The sequence below is a fragment of the Xenopus tropicalis genome, chromosome 7 (assembly GCF_000004195.4).
Source record: "Xenopus tropicalis strain Nigerian chromosome 7, UCB_Xtro_10.0, whole genome shotgun sequence".
NCBI classification, from domain to species: domain Eukaryota; kingdom Metazoa; phylum Chordata; class Amphibia; order Anura; family Pipidae; genus Xenopus; species Xenopus tropicalis.
The window spans coordinates 6,794,651-6,817,314 of NC_030683.2; the positions used below are offsets into that span (position 1 = coordinate 6,794,651).

The window sequence follows — 22,664 nt, forward strand, 5'->3', positions numbered from 1 at the left end:
GAAGCCAGAGATTATTTAGCGGGGGCTGAACCCCATTTGGTTCCCCTGAGCCGTACCTGCACCAGCAGTGGCTTAATCACAGTGTCGGAGTGACCCTGCTTGGGCACAATAGCAATCTCATTATTGCACATGTCCTGAGTGTTCAGAGCCTCCGTCCTCACCGTGATGTTCACCTCTCCTGGGGGGTGGGACAGACACATGAGCAGTTACGTAGTGCTATGAGAATTCATATTTTGACTTATAATCTGAGTTTCACTAGTTACATCTGTATGTTGCCAAGGTGGTGGTAGCTCCAGGGTCCCTCATAAGAAAAGGCAGAATAAAGGCGTTGGTTACCATGAGAGCTGCAGGAGCATGCGTGGACTCAAAAGCCCTAATTAGTTTTGTCATGTCCGACAAGCACCATTAATAGAATGTGATAGGCTGAATTTAAGGTTCTATATATGTGTGTGTGAGCCCCTGAGCCATATCTCACCCAGGTTGAAGGCTTTAAGGTTCTATATATGTGTGTGTGAGAGCCCCTGAGCCATATCTCACCCAGGTTGGAGGCTTTAAGGTTCTATATATGTGTGTGTGAGAGCTCCTGAGCCATATCTCACCCAGGTTGGAGGCTTTAAGGTTCTATATATGTGTGTGTGTGAGCCCCTGAGCCATATCTCACCCAGGTTGGAGGCTTTAAGGTTCTATATATGTGTGTGTGAGCCCCTGAGCCATATCTCACCCAGGTTGGAGGCTATAAGGTCCTATATATGTGTGTGTGAGCCCCTGAGCCATATCTCACCCAGGTTGGAGGCTTTAAGGTTCTATATATGTGGCGTGTGAGAGGCCCCTGAGCCCATAATCTCACCCAGGTTGGAGGCTTTAAGGTTCTATATATGTGTGTGTGAGAGCCCCTGATCCATATCTCACCCAGGTTGGAGCTTTAAGGTTTTATATATGTGTGAAAGCCCCTGCGCCATATCTCACCCAGGTTGGAGGCTTTAAGGTTCTATATATGTGTGTGAGAGCTCCTGAGCCATATCTCACCCAGGTTGGAGGCTTTAAGGTTCTATATATGTGTGTGTGTGTGAGAGCCCCTGAGCCATATCTCACCCAGGTTGGAGGCTGTAAGGTTCTATATATGTGTGTGTGTGAGAGCCCCTGAGCCATATCTCACCCAGGTTGGAGGCTTTAAGGTTCTATATATGTGTGTGAGATCCCCTGAGCCATATCTCACCCAGGTTGGAGGCTTTAAGGTTCTATATATGTGTGTGTGTGAGAGCCCCTGAGCCATATCTCACCCAGGTTGGAGGCTTTAAGGCTCTATATATGTGTGTGAGAGCCCCTGAGCCATATCTCACCCAGGTTGGAGGCTATAAGGTTCTATATATGTGTGTGAGAGCCCCTGAGCCATATCTCACCCAGGTTGGAGGCTTTAAGGTTCCAGTAGAAGGTCTTGCTTTCCTCTGCACAGAGACAGCTGCTATACTGACAGTCGGCACATGGTTCCAGCTCTAACTCTTGTGAAGGCAGCAGGATGGTCTGAACCTGTTATTGAAAGGAAGAGATCAGCTGAAATTTCCAGGCAAATAATGTCTGTTCAGCAGCAGGTACTTTTATCCACTTTTTGTACAGTACAAACTAAAATTCTTACTTTATTGTCTACTCTGAAAAATCATTAAGTCTCTTTCATTCAATTTCTTTATATAGATTGCACTTGTATTTGGCAGTGCCCCATACCCATTTCTTAACTTGCTCATCATTATGGATGGATTACCCCCATCTGCCAATCATACTCTCTGCACATCGTGCTGGAACCTTTATCTGGAGCAAGGTACAGAGCACAGTTATTCCCTCAGCAGAAGGACTCATGTATGAACACTAAGGACTACACTCTACACTCTTTTGATCCCTAACGCTCTTGTACTTCTGCCCTGGGAACAGTAAGGCTAATGTCCAACAGAAAATTTAGTCACCCCTATGATAGATCTCTGCTACTTCAGGTGATTAATCTCTTTGAAATACCTTTCCACCGGCAACAAAGGGAATCATCGACAGAAAGGCCTACGCATCGATTTGCCTTTCCAAAGTCACACAAAGTTTCCTCCTGCAGGCAACTTGGCATGACTTCAGAAAACCAAAGCGAAGTGTAGGCCTTTCTGTCGATGATTCCCTTTGTTGGTGGTGGAAAGGTATTAGTCTCCTGCAGTAGCAGATATCTATCATAGACGACTAAATCTCTCCGTCAGACATGAGCCAAAATGCTCTCCATCATCTTCTGTAGCCCCTTTGGACTACTGAAAATGGGCACTTAAGCCACCAGGAATATTCCTCTGGGCTCTGGAATCAGAGGTTCCACATGTTCACTCAACCCTTTGTCATTCTATTCTCTTCCCATGGTGAGTTTTCTCCCAGGTTCAGGACTGTGAATGAGTCAATCCTGACCTGGAGCAAGGAATGCCTGTGAAGAAGAGGAAAGCTAGTGACTGATATTCTAAAAGTACCCAAGGCCAGTGTGAATTTTAGCATGGGGTATCAGGTAAGTGATTAAAGTCAATGGAGGTGCCTAACAAAGTGGTGCCCCCAAAAGACTTTAGACTCTTTGTTCTTTCAAAATAATGGCATAACAGGCCCAAAAGAAAAGAACTTCTAAAGGGAATGGACTTCATTAAGAAAAAAAAAAAATATCAGTCACCTTTATACACTGCTTGAGGGAGTTAAACACAGAGGCCTTGAGAGTGAATGACTCCCCTCGCACCACAGAGTACGGCAGAGTGAGCTCCACAAAGAAGGGCTGGAAGGCTCGAAGGGAGGTTGGTGGGGAGATGCCAAACCCACTGGGTCCCATACAGAAAGCTCCTGCATTCCACTCGGTGATGGTGTCTGGGGCTGAGCCATGGACCTCGGCTCTACCCGACTCACTGATAAATGACAAAAGAAAACTTTTAGTGAAAAAGAATTGAATATGTTTTTTATGTACCTCCAACAGTCCTGTGGGACTCTGCCCTAAAGGGAATCCTATTCAGGATCAGTAGTTGAGGAGACTGTACAAACAATATTAAATTGCCTTACAGATTACAAAATGGCAGGCTATGATCGTCCAACATTGGTGCCCAACCTATGGCAACAATCTCCTAACATCTAGTGGGAACCTTCCCAGAAGCTCAGATGCTTTAACCCTAGGTTTAGGGGTGAGATTCTGGACAGGGAGGTTGTCCCTATACTTTGGGTCACACTGAGTAAATGGCGCCACATCATCTTTCATAAATAACTGACTTCAGTTCCGTTTCCCAGACTTACTGCCTATCAGCTTTTGGTCATGGGTTTATCTGCTCCCCGGACACTTACCCCACGGCCGCTAGCTCCCAGATCCAGGTCTCTGGCAAAGACACCCGGATTATTTCAGCAGCTCCTTTAGTGATTCCATCTTTGTCTCTGAAATATTTTGTCTTTGACAATACTGAAAAATCTATAAAAAAAACATCAGTAATATTTTTGTGATTGTTTAGAATTTGCAAGCGTTTTCTTTGTTGCCTACTCAAGAGACACAAGCTACTGGCCTCCATTTATACCTCCTGACATTTCCTCCCCATCCCTATTAGTGCCGGAGTCATAACAAATTACTTTACAATATCATTAATTCCAAAAATATGTAAAGCAAAAAGCAGAGCCCTTGGGGCACTTCCATGCTCCCACTACTTATCTGACTCCTAACAGCCATTCTCCAGTACTACTGACCAGCTGGGGTCCATTCTTAGGGCAAATAGCTTTAGAACGGGAGAGCCATTCAAACAGTACATTACCTTCTACTCTACTAAGTTTTGGTGTAGGTTCAATATGGGTGGGTAATTCAACTGTCCAGTCTGGATTGACTCCAAATAATTTGGCCCCTAAAAATGAGAAAGAAAATCAGCTGGAACATTTTGGTAACAAGGAGCAATTTGAGGTTAACGTTATGTTGAAATCTAAACAATGAAAGCACTATCAAGGAGTAAAAGTTAGGTTGGCTTCAGTAGCCACAACTATTGGAAATAGCTCCAGTAGGGTCCATTGAGACCAATGGTCAGGGCATCACTTCATCCCCAGCTGTTACAGAATATCCCTTAGCTGGCTAGTGATTGGAACAAAGTGGTGGACAATGACAACCCTCTAGAGCTGGGGTCCCCAACCTTTTATACCCATGAACCACATTCAAATAGAAAAAGTGTTGAGGAGCAACACAAATGTGAAATCAGTTGCTGAGGTGCCAAATAAGAGCAACGATTGGCTATTTAGTAGCCCCTTATGTAGACTGACAGCCTACAGGAGGCAGAACATTTGGTTTTGATGCAACCAAAACTTGCCTCCAAGCCAGGAATTCAAAAAGAAGCACCAGTTTGAGGTCACTGGGAGCAACATCCAAGGGGTTGGGGAGCAACATGTTGCTCCTAATCTCTAGTATAAGTAACTCAAAAGCAACTGGACTGGACTTGCTTATACTAGATATACCATGAACTGGATGAATGAAAATCTTCATAGGCGTGTTGCTCCTAAGATACTGGTTGGGGATCCCTGTTCTAGAGGAACACCCAATTGGCTCTGAAGGTAAGTTCTGCCCGCACAGACCCCTGCTGGGTATTGGCCATATCTTTCCGGGCTTAACCAGCCATATAAATGAGAAGTACATTATGTGGCAATGCTCACAATAAGGTCTTACTTGCTTTCAAATATGGTATATATACTTCATTTGGAACATACAACATTTCTTCTACATCCTCTTCCCAGCACCTCGAGGGCCTCTTATTATAGGCGTTGGTGACAATTTTCAGTTGCATATCCTACAATTAAAAGCATAAATTAGCAATTGTGAAAAAAAAAAAAGTTCTGGCAAAGGCAGCTGTCCTTGTAAGTAACGATGGATGAAATCATTTGGCAGGCATGGATTCTCTGTAAATATTCTGCGTTTCACCATTGGTGAATTTTTTTCGTGGAACAGGCGACAAAAATTTTAGTTTTTTTTACGCGACATCAATAAAATGCCATGCAACTGATGCATTTAGATATTTCAATAAAAACGTTGAAAGAAAAGATTTCCACTTTTTGGGAGTGTTACTTGGGGTGACCGTGACATGAAATGTTCATATAATTTGTCCCCGGAGGCCGGGGATGTCTATAGCTAAGGAAGGTACATAACTATGTCAATCGCTAAGGAGACCAGAGGGTATCAAAAAGATAAATAGCCTTGTATTTTTTGTTTTTTTTCATTACAGTTGGACCCGCGGCTTAGTTTGATACCTTAAACAGGCTGTAGACATCAACACGATATTTTTGATTTAATGTACAATTATCATCAGCGTCTTTGATCCGATAATCATATGTTCCATTAAAGTAGGGGAAGAGCTTGTGAATCTGAAAATAAAGAGCAGATGTGGATGGTCAGCAATAAAGAAAGAGGCCTCCTGATGCATCATGGGCCAGAGGTGCTGCGATGCTATGATTGGTTGGAGGGTTCACACTGATCCTCCGCTCAGTCCAACCATGCAACATCGTGTTTCTAAAGTGTCAGTTGCATAAAAGGGCCAGTGATATCAAAACCTGACCATGATCCATGACATTTTATTTGAAGCAGACGCCCTGTTTGGTATTTCTGTGTTTGCCATCAGCTCCTTTGTGTTTAGTGGAGCCTTAAGGGGATCTGTCACTCTAACAAATAATTCTAAATTCTTTTCTATTGCGTTTGTCAAGTAAAATAAACTTCATTTACACAATTAAAATGATTTAAATCTTGTTTTCTTCAGTCTTGGATTTACACAAATCCAAGGGTATAATCCTGAATAACACATGCCCCCTGATGCATTCCTCTAAAGCTCGGTATGAGTTGGATATGATAGTGGCTCCTACCCTATCAGCCGTCACATCCACCTCAGGTTTAACAATCTTATCCACCACTCTCAGGCCACACAGGGACCCGGCGGCTGCCTGGACTTGTAGGGAAACATCAGCTCCTGGGAGAACTTCATCTGGGGAGAAGCCAACTGATACCTGGGCAAACAGAGAGACATGTTGATTGGGGAGAGCTAAGGTGTTACAGATACAGGTACAGGGAGGCCATGGGAACATCTGTACAACTTACTTTGTTCTTGAAGCACCTTTGCAGCTTGAATGTTGCAGAATCGGCCACTAATTCCCCATTAGGGAGGGAAATGAAGGCGAGAGCGCGGAGAGTCGGAGAGACATCGGCACTGAGTGTGAGTTTGATGGAGACCTCACCCCTCAGCTCTGAAGATCCTACACAGTAACAAGGGGAAAGGGGAACATTCAGGCACTAAGCTATAAATAAAGGAGTGCAGAGGGGCAGAACAGGCCCTGAGGGGCAGAGTAGCAGGGCAGGTAGGAGCCATCTTATAGCCAATGTATTAGCTAAAGGAGTAAGTTGCTGATATGGGGGAGCTGAGTAGGAGGCAGATTACTCAGGAAAGGTTATGGGATTTGGCAGAGTCTCACCTCCTCCTTCACTAGTAATGGGCACTTCCAATGATCCCGAGTCCTTTATAGATTCTTTAGAAATAACCTGTAGAAAAGGTAAAAAAGTTCTAAGGTCCAACCTTTAGAGGATGTCCAACTGTCCAATGTTTCATTTTTATTGAAAAAAATATACATACATTTGCACTGTAACTAGAAATAAAACCAGCCAATGAAAGCTCCGCAGGCCAAACTCTGATTTGGGGGGTACATATAAGACCCCAGAATGTGAATGATGAAAGAGTAGCAGAGCCCATTACCAGGTAGTGCAGCTCCATGTGCTTGGCCTCCATCCCCAGGGCAGAGTTTGGGATAATATATTCCACTCGGACATCTCGTTGCCCCTCACATGGGAGCTCCCCCTGCTGGGAGTGCAGTTTCAGGAAACTCTTGCTGGGGGATTCAAAGAGTTTGAGTTCCAGAGAGTCTTTCCCAAAAACAGGTATAATGAGCCCGGAATACATATCAGCAGATTTTTCCATTTCTGGACTCGCCTACAAAAAAAAGAATCATGTGCAGTTAATGGTTACGAATGTTTATTGAAAATATTTATTTGTTGGATTGGGGTATTCAGGGCTGATGAACCTGGCCACAAAGGAGTCAAGAAAGAACATGAGGAAATCTCAGGCATGACACATCACTCTGCCACGCCCACAATCCTGCGAAAACACCACCCCCTTTTTAGCATGCCCAGCCCATTTTCAGGGTTACCTCTCAAATCATCTGAGAAGTATTCATTATTCGGAAACCTGTTATCCAGAATTATGGGAAGGCCATCTCCCACAGACTCTATTGTAATGAAATAATCCAACATTTTGAAAATTTTTTACTTTTACTTTTTTAAAACTTTTTATATATATATATATGTCATAGCCAGGGGGTGAGCAGTCTTAGGTGTATGGTAGGTGGTTATGGGTTGGCAGTCATAGTAAGGTGGTGAGCAGTCTTGGGTGCATGGTTGGGGGTGATGGCTTGGCAGTCATAGTAAGGGGGTGAGCAGTCTTGGGTGCATGCTAGGTGGTGATGGGTTGGCAGTCATAGTAAGGGGGTGAGCAGTCTTAGGTGCATGGTTGGGGGTGATGGGTTGGCAGTCATAGTAAGGTGGTGAGCAGTCTTGGGTGCATGGTTGGGGGTGATGGGTTGGCAGTTCATAGTAAGGGGGTGAGCAGTCTTAGGTGCATGGTTGGGGGTGATGGGTTGGCAGTCATAGTAAGGGGGTGAGCAGTCTTGGGTGCATGGTTGGGGGTGATGGCTTGGCAGTCATAGTAAGGGGGTGAGCAGTCTTAGGTGCATGGTTGGGGTAATGGGTTGGCAGTCATAGAAAGGGTGTGAGCTGTCTTAGGTGCATGGTTGGGGGTGATGGGTTGGCATTCATAGTAAGGTGGTGAGCAGTCTTAGGTGCAAGGTTGGGGGTGATGGGTTGGCAGTCATAGTAAGGTGGTGAGCAGTCTTAGGTGCATGCTAGGTGGTGATGGGTTGGCAGTCATAGTAAGGGGGTGAGCAGTCTTAGGTGCATGGTTGGGGGTGATGGGTTGGCAGTCATAGTAAAGGGGTGAGCAGTCTTAGGTGCAAGGTTGGGGGTGATGGGATGGCAGTCATAGTAAGGTGGTGAGCAGTCTTAGGTGCATGGTTGGGGGTGATGGGTTGGCAGTCATAGTAAGGGGGTGAGCAGTCTTAGGTGCATGGTTGGGGGTGATGGGTTGGCAGTCATAGTAAGGGGGTGAGCAGTCTTGGGTGCATGCTAGGTGGTGATGGGTTGGCAGTCATAGTAAGGTGGTGAGGAGTCTTACGTTCATGCAAGTGATGAGCAGTCTTAGGTGCAAGTTTGGGGGTGAGCAAAGAGCAGGAAAAGGGGTAGGTGGTGCACAGACGCATGAAGGTGGTAGTTGTTGAGTGGCATAAAATCCCAGAATCCCAAATCCCAAAATCCCAAAGCTTGTGGGGGGTGAGTAGTGAGCACTCATAGGAAGGTGATAGATGCCGAGCATGAGGTATCTCTGCTAATAAAAGAAAATAATGATTGGACTTGTGTATGGATGGTGGAAGTTGCCTTTTTAATAAGTGGGTGTGGTTGGATAGATATTTAGGAGAGGGAATGTTGCTCCATGGTACTGAAGTGAATTCTATAAGGCAAAGGACTTAAAAACAAAGAACAAGCATCAAACTGATATCCCACTAGTAGTTGTAGTGCAACATGATTTGGAGGGTTCAGGTTACCAAACCCTAAAATAAAGTAACCCAGCCCCCCTACCGTAAGGCGCAGCTTTCCCTCCCATGCAGTTGTGTTGTCCAACTGGAAGGAAACAAGTCCATTCTCATCCGATACCAAGTTCTCCGTTATATTCATAGGACTGATGGTTAGAGAGACTTTTTGGTTTGGAAGGGGATCATCATTGCCGTCCATCACCTTTATCTGCTCAGTGATAGAGAAGGGCCCAGTCTGAGAAACAATCTCAATGGCAGGAGACTGACTAATAGGGGTATTAACTAGTAAGCACTTACTGTGCCGCTGTATGGGATCCCCGGCTTGTAAGTAATGTCTCCATCCAGGAAACGGCAGCTTTTTAGCTTGGGTGAAATGGTGGTTCTACCTCTTCCAGAATATTTCAAACCTATAAGAAGGGCAGATATGCAGGGAAAGCTGGGACTCCGTCCAATCAAACCTGCTTGTCTTACCCAAGGGAAACTTTCTATTTAAAGCAGTCATTCTCCATTTTATCTACTGATACAGACAGACTTGCACCTCACTCACTGCAGGTAGAGTAGGGTAGGCAAGCATCTACTATTCTTACTATACCTGCTCTCAGAGCCATGTTCAATATTATGTTCACTGATTTGGCAAACTTTCTCTACTATAATTCCCACCCCAGAGTAAAAGTTCTGAGTACTATCCCCACTGCTACTATAGGCACCATCTCTCCCTACTATACCTGCTATCCCACAGCCCCAGTCCCTTCCCAGAGGCTATTATCCCCCCACTGCTACTATAGGCACCATCTCTCCCTACTATACCTGCTATCCCACAGCCCCAGTCCCTTCCCAGAGGCTATTATCCCCCCACTGCTACTATAGGCACCATCTCTCCCTACTATACCTGCTATCCCCACAGCCCCAGTCCCTTCCCAGAGGCTATTATCCCCCCACTGCTACTATAGGCACCATCTCTCCCTACTATACCTGCTATCCCACAGCCCCAGTCCCTTCCCAGAGGCTATTATCCCCCCCACTTGCTACTATAGGCACCATCTCTCCCTACTATACCTGCTATCCCACAGCCCCAGTCCCTTCCAGAGGCTATTATCCCCCCCACTGCTACTATAGGCACCATCTCTCTACTATACCTGCTATCCCACAGCCCCAGTCCCTTCCCAGAGGCTATTATCCCCCCACTGCTACTATAGGCACCATCTCTCCCTACTATACCTGCTATCCCACAGCCCCCAGTCCCTTCCCAGAGGCTATTATTCCCCCCACTGCTACTATAGGCACCATCTCTCCCTACTATACCTGCTATCCCACAGCCCCAGTCCCTTCCCAGAGGCTATTATCCCCCACTGCTACTATAGGCACCATCTCTCCCTACTATACCTGCTATCCCACAGCCCCAGTCCCTTCCCAGAGGCTATTATCTCCCCACTGCTACTATAGGCACCATCTCTCCCTACTATACCTGCTATCCCACAGCCCCAGTCCCTTCCCAGAGGCTATTATCCCCCCACTGCTACTATAGGCACCATCTCTCCCTACTATACCTGCTATCCCACAGCCCAAGTCCCTTCCCAGAGGCTATTATCCCCCACTGCTACTATAGGCCACCATCTCTCCCTACTATACTGCTATCCCACAGCCCCAGTCCCTTCCGCAGAGGCTATTATCCCCCACTGCTACTATAGGCACCATCTCTCGCCTACTCTATACCTGCTATCCACAGCCCCAGTCCCTTCCAGAGGCTATTATCCCCGCCACTGCTACTATAGGCACCATCTCTCCCTACTATACCTGCTAATCCCACAGCCCCAGTCCCTTCCCAGAGGCTATTATCCCCCACCTGCTACTATAGGCACCATCTCTCCCTACTATACCTGCTATCCCCACAGCCCCCAGTCCCTTCCAGAGGCTATTATCCCCCATCTGCTACTATAGGCACCATCTCTCCCTACTATACCTACTATCCCACAGCCCCAGTCCCTTCCCAGAGGCTATTATCCCCCACTGCTACTATAGGCACCATCTCCTCCCTACTATACCTGCTATCCCACAGCCCCAGTCCCTTCCCAGAGGCTATTATCCCTCCACTGATACTATAGGCACCATCTCTCCCTACTATACCTGCTATCCCACAGCCCCAGTCCTTCCCAGAGGCTATTATCCCCCCCCTGCTACTATAGGCACCATCTCTCCCTACTATACCTGCTATCCCACAGCCCCAGTCCCTTCCCCAGAGGCTATTATCCCCCACTGCTACTATAGGCACCATATCTCCCTACTTATACCTGCTATCCCCACAGCCCCAGTCCCTTCCCAGAGGCTATTATCCCCCCACTGCTACTATAGGCACCATCTCTCCCTACTATACCTGCTATCCCACAGCCCCAGTCCTTCCCAGAGGTTATTACCCCCCCCCCCCCCCACTGCTACTATAGGCACCATCTCTCCTACTATACCTGCTATCCCACAGCCCCCAGTCCCTTCCCAGAGGCTATTATCCCCCCACTGCTACTATAGGCACCATCTCTCCCTACTATACCTGCTATCCCACAGCCCCAGTCCCTTCCCAGAGGCTATTATCCCCCCACTGCTACTATAGCACCATCTCTCCCTACTATACCTGCTATCCCACAGCCCCAGTCCCTTCCCAGAGGCTATTATCCCCCCACTGCTACTATAGGCACCATCTCTCCCTACTATACCTACTATCCCACAGCCCCAGTCCCTTCCCAGAGGCTATTATCCCACTGCTACTATAGGCACCATCTCTCCCTACTATACCTGCTATCCCACAGCCCCAGTCCCTTCCCAGAGGCTATTATCCCCCCACTGCTACTATAGGCACCATCTCTCCTTACTATACCTACTATCCCACAGCCCCAGTCCCTTCCCAGAGGCTATTATCTCCCACTGCTACTATAGGCACCATCTCTCCCTACTATACCTGCTATCCCACAGCCCCAGTCCCTTCCCAGAGGCTATTATCCCCCACTGCTACTATAGGCACCATCTCTCCCTACTATACCTGCTATCCCACAGCCCCAGTCCCTTCCCAGAGGCTATTATCCCCCACTGCTACTATAGGCACCATCCCTCCCTACTATACCTGCTATCCCACAGCCCCAGTCCCTTCCCAGAGGCTATTATCCCCCCACTGCTACTATAGGCACCATCTCTCCCTACTATACCTGCTAGTCCACAGGCCCCCAGTCCCCTTCCCAGAGGCTATTTATCCCCCCACTGATTACTATAGTCCACCATCTCTCCCTACCTATACCTTGCGGATCCACAGCCCCAGGTCCCCTTTCCCAGAGGCTATTATCCCCCCCACTGGCTTACTAATAGTGCACCTCTCTCCCTACTTACCTGCTATTCCACCAGCCCCAGTCCCTTTCCCAGAGGTTGATTACCCCCCCCCCCACTGCTGACATATAGGCCACCATCTCTCCCTACTATTACCTGCTATCCCCACAGCCCCAGTCCCTTCCCAGAGGCCATGATCCCCCCACTGCTACTATAAGGCACCATCTCTCCCTACTTATACCTGCTATCCCACAGCCCCAGTCCCTTCCCAGAGGCTATTATCCCGCCCACGCTACTATATAGGCACCATCTCTCCCTACTATACCTGCTATCCACAGCCCAGTCCTTCCAGAGGCTATTAATCCCCCACTGCTACTATAGGCACCATCTCTCCCTACTATACCTGCTATCCCACAGCCCCAGTCCCCTTCCCAGAGGCTATTATCCCCACTGCTACTATAGGCACCATCTCTCCCTACTATACCTCTATCCCACAGCCCCAGTCCCTTCCCAGAGGCTATTATCCCCACTGCTACTATAGGCACCATCTCTCCCTACTATACCTGCTATCCCACAGCCCAGTCCTTCCCAGAGGCTATTATCCCCCCACTGCTACTATAGGCAACCATCTCTCCTACTATACCTGCTATCCCACAGCCCCCAGTCCCTTCCCAGAGCTATTATCCCCCACTGCTACTATAGGCAGCCATCTCTCCCTACTATACCTGCTTCCCACAGCCCCAGTCCCTTCCGCAGAGCTATTACCCCCACTGCTACTATAGGCACCATCTCTCCCTACTATACCTGCTATCCCACAGCCCCAGTCCCTTCCCAGAGGCTATTATCCCCCACTGCTACTATAGGCACCATCTCTCCCTACTATACCTGCTATCCCACAGCCCAGTCCCTTCCCAGAGGCTATATCCCCCACTGCTACTATAGGCACCATCTCTCCTACTATACCTGCTATCCCACAGCCCCAGTCCTTCCCAGAGGCTATTATCCCCCCACTGCTACTATAGGCACCATCTCTCCCTACTATAACCTGCTATCCCACAGCCCCAGTCCCTTCCCAGAGGCTATTATCCCCCACTGCTACTATAGGCACCATCTCTCCCTACTATACCTGCTATCCCACAGCCCCAGTCCCTTCCCAGAGGCTATTATCCCCCACTGCTACTATAGGCACCACTACTATACTGCTATCCCACAGCCCCAGTCCCTCCCAGAGGCTATTATCCCCACTGCTACTATAGGCACCATCTCTCCCACTATACCTGCTAGCCCCACAGCCCAGTCCCTTCCCAGAGGCTATTATCCCCCACTGCTACTATTAGGCACCATCTCTCCTACTATACCTGCTATCCCACAGCCCCCAGTCCCTTCCCAGAGGCTATATCCCCCACTGCTACTATAGGCACCATCTCTCCCTACTATACCTGCTATCCCACAGCCCAGTCCCTTCCCAGAGGCTATTATCCCCCACTGCTACTATAGGCACCATCTCTCCTACTATACCTGCTTCCCACAGCCCCAGTCCCTTCCCAGAGGCTATTATCCCCCACTGCTACTATAGGCACCATCTCTCCCTACTATACCTGCTATCCCACAGCCCCAGTCCCTTCCCCAGAGGCTTATTACCCCCCACTGCTACTATAAGGCAACCATCTCTCCTACTATACCTGCTATCCCACAGCCCCAGTCCCTTCCCAAGAGGCTATTATCCCCCCACTGCTACTATAGGCACCATCTCTCCCTACTATACCTGCTATCCCCACAGCCCAGTCCCTTCCCAGAGGCTATTATCCGCCCACTGCTACTATAGGCACCATCTTCCCTACTATACCTGCTATCCACAGCCCCAGTCCCTTCCCAGAGGCTATTATCCCCACTGCTTACTATAGGGCCACCATCTCTCCCTACTATACCTGCTATCCCACAGCCCCAGTCCCTTCCAGAGGCTATTTATCCCCCACTGCTACTATAGGCACCATCTCTCCTACTATACCTGCTATCCCACAGCCCCAGTCCCTTCCCAGAGGCTATATCCCCACTGCTACTATAGGCACCATCTCTTCCCTACTATACCTGCTATCCCACAGCCCCAGTCCCTTCCCAGAGGCTATTATCCCCCACTGCTACTATAGGCACCATCTCTCCCTACTATACCTGCTATCCACAGCCCCAGTCCCTTCCCAGAGGCTATTATCCCCCACTGCTACTATAGGCACCATCTCTCCTACTATACCTGCTATCCCACAGCCCCAGTCCCTTCCCAGAGGCTATTATCCCCCACTGCTACTATAGGCACCATCTCTCCCTACTATACCTGCTATCCCACAGCCCCAGTCCCCTTCCCAGAGGCTATTATCCCCCCACTGCTACTATAGGCACCATCTCTCCCTACTATACCTGCTATCCCACAGCCCCAGTCCCTTCCCAGAGGCTATTATCCCCCACTGCTACTATAGGCACATCTCTCCCTACTAATCCTGCTATCCCACAGCCCCAGTCCCTTCCCAGAGGCTATTATCCCCCACTGCTACTATAGGCACCATCTCTCCCTACTATACCTGCTATCCACAGCCCCAGTCCCTTCCCAGAGGCTATTATCCCCCCACTGCTACTATAGGCACCATCTCTCCCTACTATACCTGCTATCCCACAGCCCCAGTCCCTTCCCAGAGGCTATTATCCCCCCACTGCTACTATAGGCACCATCTCTCCCTACTATAACCTGCTATCCCACAGCCCCAGTCCCTTCCCAGAGGCTATTATCCCCACTGCTACTATAGGCACCATCTCTCCCTACTATCCTGCTATCCCACAGCCCCAGTCCCTTCCCAGAGGCTATTATCCCCCACTGCTACTATAGGCACCATCTCTCCCCTACTATACCTGCTATCCCACAGCCCCAGTCCCTTCCCAGAGGCTATTATCCCCCACTGCTACTATAGGCACCATCTCTCCCTACTATACCTGCTATCCCACAGCCCCAGTCCCTTCCCAGAGGCTATTATCCCCCCACTGCTACTATAGGCACCATCTCTCCCTACTATACCTGCTATCCCACAGCCCCAGTCCCTTCCCAGAGGCTATTATCCCCCCCACTGCTACTATAGGCACCATCTCTCCCTACTATACCTGCTATCCCACAGCCCCAGTCCCTTCCCAGAGGCTATTATCCCCCCACTGCTACTAAGGCACCATCTCTCCCTACTATACCTGGCTATCCCACAGCCCCCAGTCCCTTCCCAGAGGCTATTATCCCCCCACTGCTACTATAGGCACCATCTCTCCCTACTATACCTGCTATCCCACAGCCCCAGTCCCTTCCCAGAGGCTATTATCCCCCCACTGCTACTATAGGCACCATCTCTCCCTACTATACCTGCTATCCCACAGCCCCAGTCCCTTCCCAGAGGCTATTATCCCCCCACTGCTACTATAGGCACCATCTCTCCCTACTATACCTGCTATCCCACAGCCCCAGTCCCTTCCCAGAGGCTATTATCCCCCCACTGCTACTATAGGCACCATCTCTCCCTACTATACCTGCTATCCCACAGCCCCAGTCCCTTCCCAGAGGCTATTATCCCCCACTGCTACTATAGGCACCATCTCTCCCTACTATACCTGCTATCCCACAGCCCCAGTCCCTTCCCAGAGGCTATTATCCCCCCACTGCTACTATAGGCACCATCTCTCCCTACTATACCTGCTATCCACAGCCCCAGTCCCTTCCAGAGGCTATTATCCCCCCACTGCTACTATAGGCACCATCTCTCCCTACTATACCTGCTATCCCACAGCCCCAGTCCCTTCCCAGAGGCTATTATCCCCCCACTGCTACTATAGGCACCATCTCTCCCTACTATACCTGCTATCCCACAGCCCCAGTCCCTTCCCAGAGGCTATTATCCCCCACTGCTACTATAGGCACCATCTCTCCCTACTATACCTGCTATCCCACAGCCCCAGTCCCTTCCCAGAGGCTATTATCCCCCCACTGCTACTATAGGCACCATCTCTCCCTACTATACCTGCTATCCCACAGCCCCAGTCCCTTCCCAGAGGCTATTATCCCCCCACTGCTACTATAGGCACCATCTCTCCCTACTATACCTGCTATCCCACAGCCCCAGTCCCTTCCCAGAGGCTATTATCCCCCACTGCTACTATAGGCACCATCTCTCCCTACTATACCTGCTATCCCACAGCCCCAGTCCCTTCCCAGAGGCTATTATCCCCCCACTGCTACTATAGGCACCATCTCTCCCTACTATACCTGCTATCCCACAGCCCCAGTCCCTTCCCAGAGGCTATTATCCCCCACTGCTACTATAGGCACCATCTCTCCCTACTATAACCTGCTATCCACAGCCCCAGTCCCTTCCCAGAGGCTATTATCCCCCCACTGCTACTATAGGCACCATCTCTCCCTAAATATACCTGCTATCCCACAGCCCCAGTCCTTCCCAGAGGCTATTAATCCCCCCACTGCTACTATAGGCACCATCTTCCCTACTATACCTGCTATCCCACAGCCCCAGTCCCCTTCCCAGAGGCTATTATCCCCCACTGCTACTATAGGGCACCATCTCTCCTACTATACCTGCTATCCCACAGCCCCAGTCCCTTCCAGAGGCTATTATCCCCCACTGCTACTATAGGCACCATCTCTCCCTACTATACCTGCTATCCCACAGCCCCAGTCCCTTCCCAGAGGCTATTATCCCCCCACTGCTACTATAGGCACCATCTCTCCCTACTATACCTGCTATCCCACAGCCCCAGTCCCTTCCCAGAGGCTATTATCCCCCACTGCTACTATAGGCACCATCTCTCCCTACTATACCTGCTATCCCACAGCCCCAGTCCCTTCCCAGAGGCTATTATCCCCCCACTGCTACTATAGGCACCATCTCTCCCTACTATACCTGCTATCCCACAGCCCCAGTCCCTTCCCAGAGGCTATTATCCCCCCACTGCTACTATAGGCACCATCTCTCCCTACTATACCTGCTATCCCACAGCCCCAGTCCCTTCCCAGAGGCTATTATCCCCCCACTGCTACTATAGGCACCATCTCTCCCTACTATACCTGCTATCCCACAGCCCCAGTCCCTTCCCAGAGGCTATTATCCCCCCACTGCTACTATAGGCACCATCTCTCCCTACTATACCTGCTATCCCACAGCCCCAGTCCCTTCCCAGAGGCTATTATCCCCCCACTGCTACTATAGGCACCATCTCTCCCTACTATACCTGCTATCCCACAGCCCCAGTCCCTTCCCAGAGGCTATTATCCCCCACTGCTACTATAGGCACCATCTCTCCCTACTATACCTGCTATCCCACAGCCCCAGTCCCTTCCCAGAGGCTATTATCCCCCACTGCTACTATAGGCACCATCTCTCCCTACTATACCTGCTATCCCACAGCCCCAGTCCCTTCCCAGAGGCTATTATCCCCACTGCTACTATAGGCACCATCTCTCCCTACTATACCTGCTATCCCACAGCCCCAGTCCCTTCCCAGAGGCTATTATCCCCCCACTGCTACTATAGGCACCATCTCTCCCTACTATACCTGCTATCCCACAGCCCAGTCCCTTCCCAGAGGCTATTATCCCCCCACTGCTACTATAGGCACCATCTCTCCCTACTATACCTGCTATCCCACAGCCCCAGTCCCTTCCCAGAGGCTATTATCCCCCCACTGCTACTATAGGCACCATCTCTCCCTACTATACCTGCTATCCCACAGCCCCAGTCCCTTCCCAGAGGCTATTATCCCCCCACTGCTACTATAGGCACCATCTCTCCCTACTATACCTGCTATCCCACAGCCCCAGTCCCTTCCCAGAGGCTATTATCCCCCCACTGCTACTATAGGCACCATCTCTCCCTACTATACCTGCTATCCCACAGCCCCAGTCCCTTCCCAGAGGCTATTATCCCCCACTGCTACTATAGGCACCATCTCTCCCTACTATACCTGCTATCCCACAGCCCCAGTCCCTTCCCAGAGGCTATTATCCCCCCACTGCTACTATAGGCACCATCTCTCCCTACTATACCTGCTATCCCACAGCCCCAGTCCCTTCCCAGAGGCTATTATCCCCCACTGCTACTATAGGCACCATCTCTCCCTACTATACCTGCTATCCCACAGCCCCAGTCCCTTCCCAGAGGCTATTATCCCCCCACTGCTACTATAGGCACCATCTCTCCCTACCTATACCTGCTATCCCACAGCCCCAGTCCCTTCCCAGAGGCTATTATCCCCCACTGCTACTATAGGCACCATCTCTCCCTACTATACCTGCTATCCCACAGCCCCAGTCCCTTCCCAGAGGCTATTATCCCCCCACTGCTACTATAGGCACCATCTCTCCCTACTATACCTGCTATCCCACAGCCCCAGTCCCTTCCCAGAGGCTATTATCCCCCCACTGCTACTATAGGCACCATCTCTCCCTACTATACCTGCTATCCCACAGCCCCAGTCCCTTCCCAGAGGCTATTATCCCCCCCACTGCTACTATAGGCACCATCTCTCCCTACTATACCTGCTATCCCACAGCCCCAGTCCCTTCCCAGAGGCTATTATCCCCCCACTGCTACTATAGGCACCATCTCTCCCTACTATACCTGCTATCCCACAGCCCCAGTCCCTTCCCAGAGGCTATTATCCCCCCACTGCTACTATAGGCACCATCTCTCCCTACTATACCTGCTATCCCACAGCCCCAGTCCCTTCCCAGAGGCTATTATCCCACTGCTACTATAGGCACCATCTCTCCCTACTATACCTGCTATCCCACAGCCCCAGTCCCTTCCCAGAGGCTATTATCCCCCCACTGCTACTATAGGCACCATCTCTCCCTACTATACCTGCTATCCCACAGCCCCAGTCCCTTCCCAGAGGCTATTATCCCCCACTGCTACTATAGGCACCATCTCTCCCTACTATACCTGCTATCCCACAGCCCCAGTCCCTTCCCAGAGGCTATTATCCCCCCACTGCTACTATAGGCACCATCTCTCCCTACTATACCTGCTATCCCACAGCCCCAGTCCCTTCCCAGAGGCTATTATCCCCCACTGCTACTATAGGCACCATCTCTCCCTACTATACCTGCTATCCCACAGCCCCAGTCCCTTCCCAGAGGCTATTATCCCCCCACTGCTACTATAGGCACCATCTCTCCCTACTATACCTGCTATCCCACAGCCCCAGTCCCTTCCCAGAGGCTATTATCCCCCCACTGCTACTATAGTGCACCATCTCTCCCTACTATACCTGCTATCCCCACCAGCCCCAGTCCCTTCCCAGAGGCTATTATCCCCCACTGCTACTAGTAGGCACCATCTTTCCCTACTTATAACGCTGCGTATCCACAGCCCCAGTCCCTTCCCAGAGGGCTTTATCCCCCCACTGCTATCTATAGGGCCAGTCTCTCCCTACTATACCTGCTATCCCCACAGCCCCAGTCCCCTTCCCAGAGGCTATTATCCCCCCACTGCTACATTATAGCACCATCTCTCCCTACTATACTGCTATCCCACACCCCAGTCCCTTCCCAGAGGCTATATCCCCCCACTGCTACTTATAGGCACCCGATCTCTCCCTACCTATTACCTGCTATCCCACAAGCCCCATCCCTATCCCAGAGGCTATTATCCCCCCACTGCTACTATAGGCCCCATCTCTCCCTACTATACCTGCTATCCACAGCCCCAGTCCCTTCCCAGAGGCTATTATCCCCCCACTGCTACTATAGGCACCATCTCTCCCTACTATACCTGCTATCCCACAGCCCCAGTCCTTCCCAGAGGCTATTATCCCACTGCTACTATAGGCACCATCTCTCCCTACTATACCTGCTATCCCACAGCCCCAGTCCCTTCCCAGAGGCTATTATCCCCCCACTGCTACTATAGGCACCATCTCTCCCTACTATACCTGCTATCCCACAGCCCCAGTCCCTTCCCAGAGGCTATTATCCCCCCACTGATACTATAGGCACCATCTCTCCCTACTATACCTGCTATCCCACAGCCCCAGTCCCTTCCCAGAGGCTATTATCCCCCCACTGCTACTATAGGCCCCATCTCTCCCTACTATACCTGCTATCCCACAGCCCCAGTCCCTTCCCAGAGGCTATTATCCCCCCACTGCTACTATAGGCACCATCTCTCCCTAACTATACCTGCTATCCCACAGCCCAGTCCCTTCCCAGAGGCTATTATCCCCCCCACTGATACTATAGGCACCATCTCTCCCTACTATACCTGCTATCCCACAGCCCCAGTCCCTTCCCAGAGGCTATTATCCCCCCACTGCTTACTATAGCCACCATCTCTCCCTACTATACCTGCTATCCCACAGCCCCAGTCCCTTCCCAGAGGCTATTATCCCCCCACTGCTACTATAGGCACCATCTCTCCCTACTATACCTGCTATCCCACAGCCCCAGTCCCTTCCCAGAGGCTATTATCCCCCCACTGATACTATGGGACAGTTACCCCTCATTAAGACAGACAAATACACATTCAGCAGGATCCTTACCTGTTTCTTCCTCCGTAATGGTTGCTACTCCCTCTAGATCCATTTCATGAGTGTTGTAGGCAATTCTAAAGGTATCAGACTTTACTTGCAATATGGAACACCCAGACTGTTCCAACTAAAGAAGACAAAAAGAATATTATTTGAAAGGGTCAAATCAGTCTTTAAGGAAACAGATACATTATGAAAATATTAATATAGTAAAGTCTAACCGTTCTTTTCTAAATGAGTATAGCTAACTGCCAGCTGATCCAGAGGAAGCCAAGAAACCCCATGTGAAGCCTCTCCAGTTCTGCTAAGAGGGGAGGGGAGAAATAATTTTTGAAAAAATATCTTTGCATTTAATCAAGTCTTTTAGTCGATATTTAATAGATATCACAGGAACTGGTGGGAGGGGGGTTCCGCAAAGACAAATTCGGGAGCCAATAGTGATGCCTAACTAGGGGGCATCTAATGGAAGGCCACGTGCTTCACTATGTGAAGGATCATTAATCCACATTAGGGTGTCATTGCTTATTATAAAACCAGTATGGGGAAAGAAGACCATTTACAGGTCCCTCATAAGTTCTTGACTGCCCATACAAGCTGAAAGGTGATTGTGACAGATTTTGGGTTCATATATTGAGTAGGATAAGTTCAGATTAACAGTTCCCACTGCTTATGGTGTGTATGCTATTAGGTTGGCTCCTCAGGTATTTTTGGCTACTCTAAAGCTCTGGGCTCTGACCTTCAGCCCTTACTTCACGTAGTTACCACTTCCAGTCCCATACAGTTGTCTCACCTTTCCACTGAAATCAACACACAGGTCCGAAAAATTTTTAAAATGTCGCGACCAGTAGACTGAAAAGGCCCAGCGGCACACCGTAGCCTGATATGTTCCTTGCACGGGTTGGCCATTTGGGTACCTGTATGTACAAATACAACAATACAGCGGAGCACAAACTTGGATATTTTATGATATAAGATATGGAGCTGGCATAGATGGAGCATTATGTTTCAATTTGGTACAGCCTTTTGCTTGAGCGGTAGTATGGTATGTAGCAAACTGGATACAGCTCAGCCAACAACCAGTTCCCAAAACCAAGGGAATTGTGTTTAACTGCACAACATTGGTTCAACTTGTCTGGTCTGGGAGGCCTTCAGTAGAACTTGCAAACTGTACAGCAATAGGAATGAGTGAAACATACTGGGACAGGGATCCTTTGTGATGGCAAACCTAGCAAGAGGCAGCAATTGGCCAGACCAAGAACACAATGAGCACTAAGGAACCTACTTTTGCACTTCCATTTGAAGTCTAAGTAAATGACCCCTCCTGTCTCTATTAACAGCTTCTATCAACATTATATTCTGCATTATAGACTCCTCCTCTATAAACACCTTCTCTCATCCTCTTACCCTACATTGGGCCGGATTGAATATAGTGGGGAAAAAGTTATCTCATGGTTTATCATGCGGAAACTCCATTTTTTCCCATAGACTTCAACTGAGTTTTCACGAGATAAACGTTGAGATAAGTTTTTGCATCGCGAATGGAATCTCGCCAATGAGTTTTCACGTGATGAACCTTTTTCTCACTGAATAGAATCTGGCCCATTGTCCTTTCCAATAAATATTTTATCTCCAAATCACCTTCACTAATCTCACCATCTTTCGGCTGCATTGCCTACTAAGGGGCACATTTACTCAGCAATTTTGGGAAAAAGTTGATTTTTGTTTTACTTCTAGATATTTTAGAGATTTACAAATGGGTTCGTAAATGCCTCCCATAATTCATGATTTATAATATTTAGTTAACGTTTTATTGTCAAAAAGAAATTCGGCAGGTTTGAGTCCTATGAAGGCTTAGAATAGTCACTGACGGTCTGTCCTTGACACATTTTTAAGGATAAATTAATCCCCTCATTGTTTTCTGTTTCATCCAGTTTCAAGGAGAAGTTAATCCCCTCATTGTTTTTGTTTCATCCAGTTTCAAGGAGAAGTTAATCCCCTCATTGTTTTTGTTTCATCCAGTTTCAAGAAGAAGTTAATCCCCTCGTTGTTTTTGTTTCATCCAGTTTCAAGGAGAAGTAACCCCCTCATTGTTTTCTGTTTCATCCAGT

The 22,664-nt window shown here is 49.1% G+C and overlaps 1 protein-coding gene across 1 annotated transcript in view; it reads right to left on the reverse strand.

Moving 5' to 3' along the window:
• The window catches only part of LOC101730963 (alpha-2-macroglobulin-like protein 1), a 50,092-nt gene that overhangs the window by 13,927 nt on the left and 13,501 nt on the right, over positions 1-22,664 (reverse strand). Inside the window, exons 8-22 of the mRNA XM_031905382.1 lie at positions 21,347-21,470; positions 20,569-20,683; positions 8,983-9,092; positions 8,732-8,893; positions 6,741-6,974; positions 6,463-6,529; positions 6,092-6,246; positions 5,860-6,000; positions 5,254-5,367; positions 4,676-4,796; positions 3,783-3,869; positions 3,328-3,448; positions 2,675-2,900; positions 1,401-1,527; positions 57-178 (exon numbers count right to left, since the gene is read on the reverse strand). Of these exons, the coding sequence (XP_031761242.1) occupies positions 57-178; positions 1,401-1,527; positions 2,675-2,900; positions 3,328-3,448; positions 3,783-3,869; positions 4,676-4,796; positions 5,254-5,367; positions 5,860-6,000; positions 6,092-6,246; positions 6,463-6,529; positions 6,741-6,974; positions 8,732-8,893; positions 8,983-9,092; positions 20,569-20,683; positions 21,347-21,470 (2,026 nt within the window). The remainder of the gene's footprint in view (positions 1-56; positions 179-1,400; positions 1,528-2,674; positions 2,901-3,327; positions 3,449-3,782; positions 3,870-4,675; positions 4,797-5,253; positions 5,368-5,859; positions 6,001-6,091; positions 6,247-6,462; positions 6,530-6,740; positions 6,975-8,731; positions 8,894-8,982; positions 9,093-20,568; positions 20,684-21,346; positions 21,471-22,664) is intronic.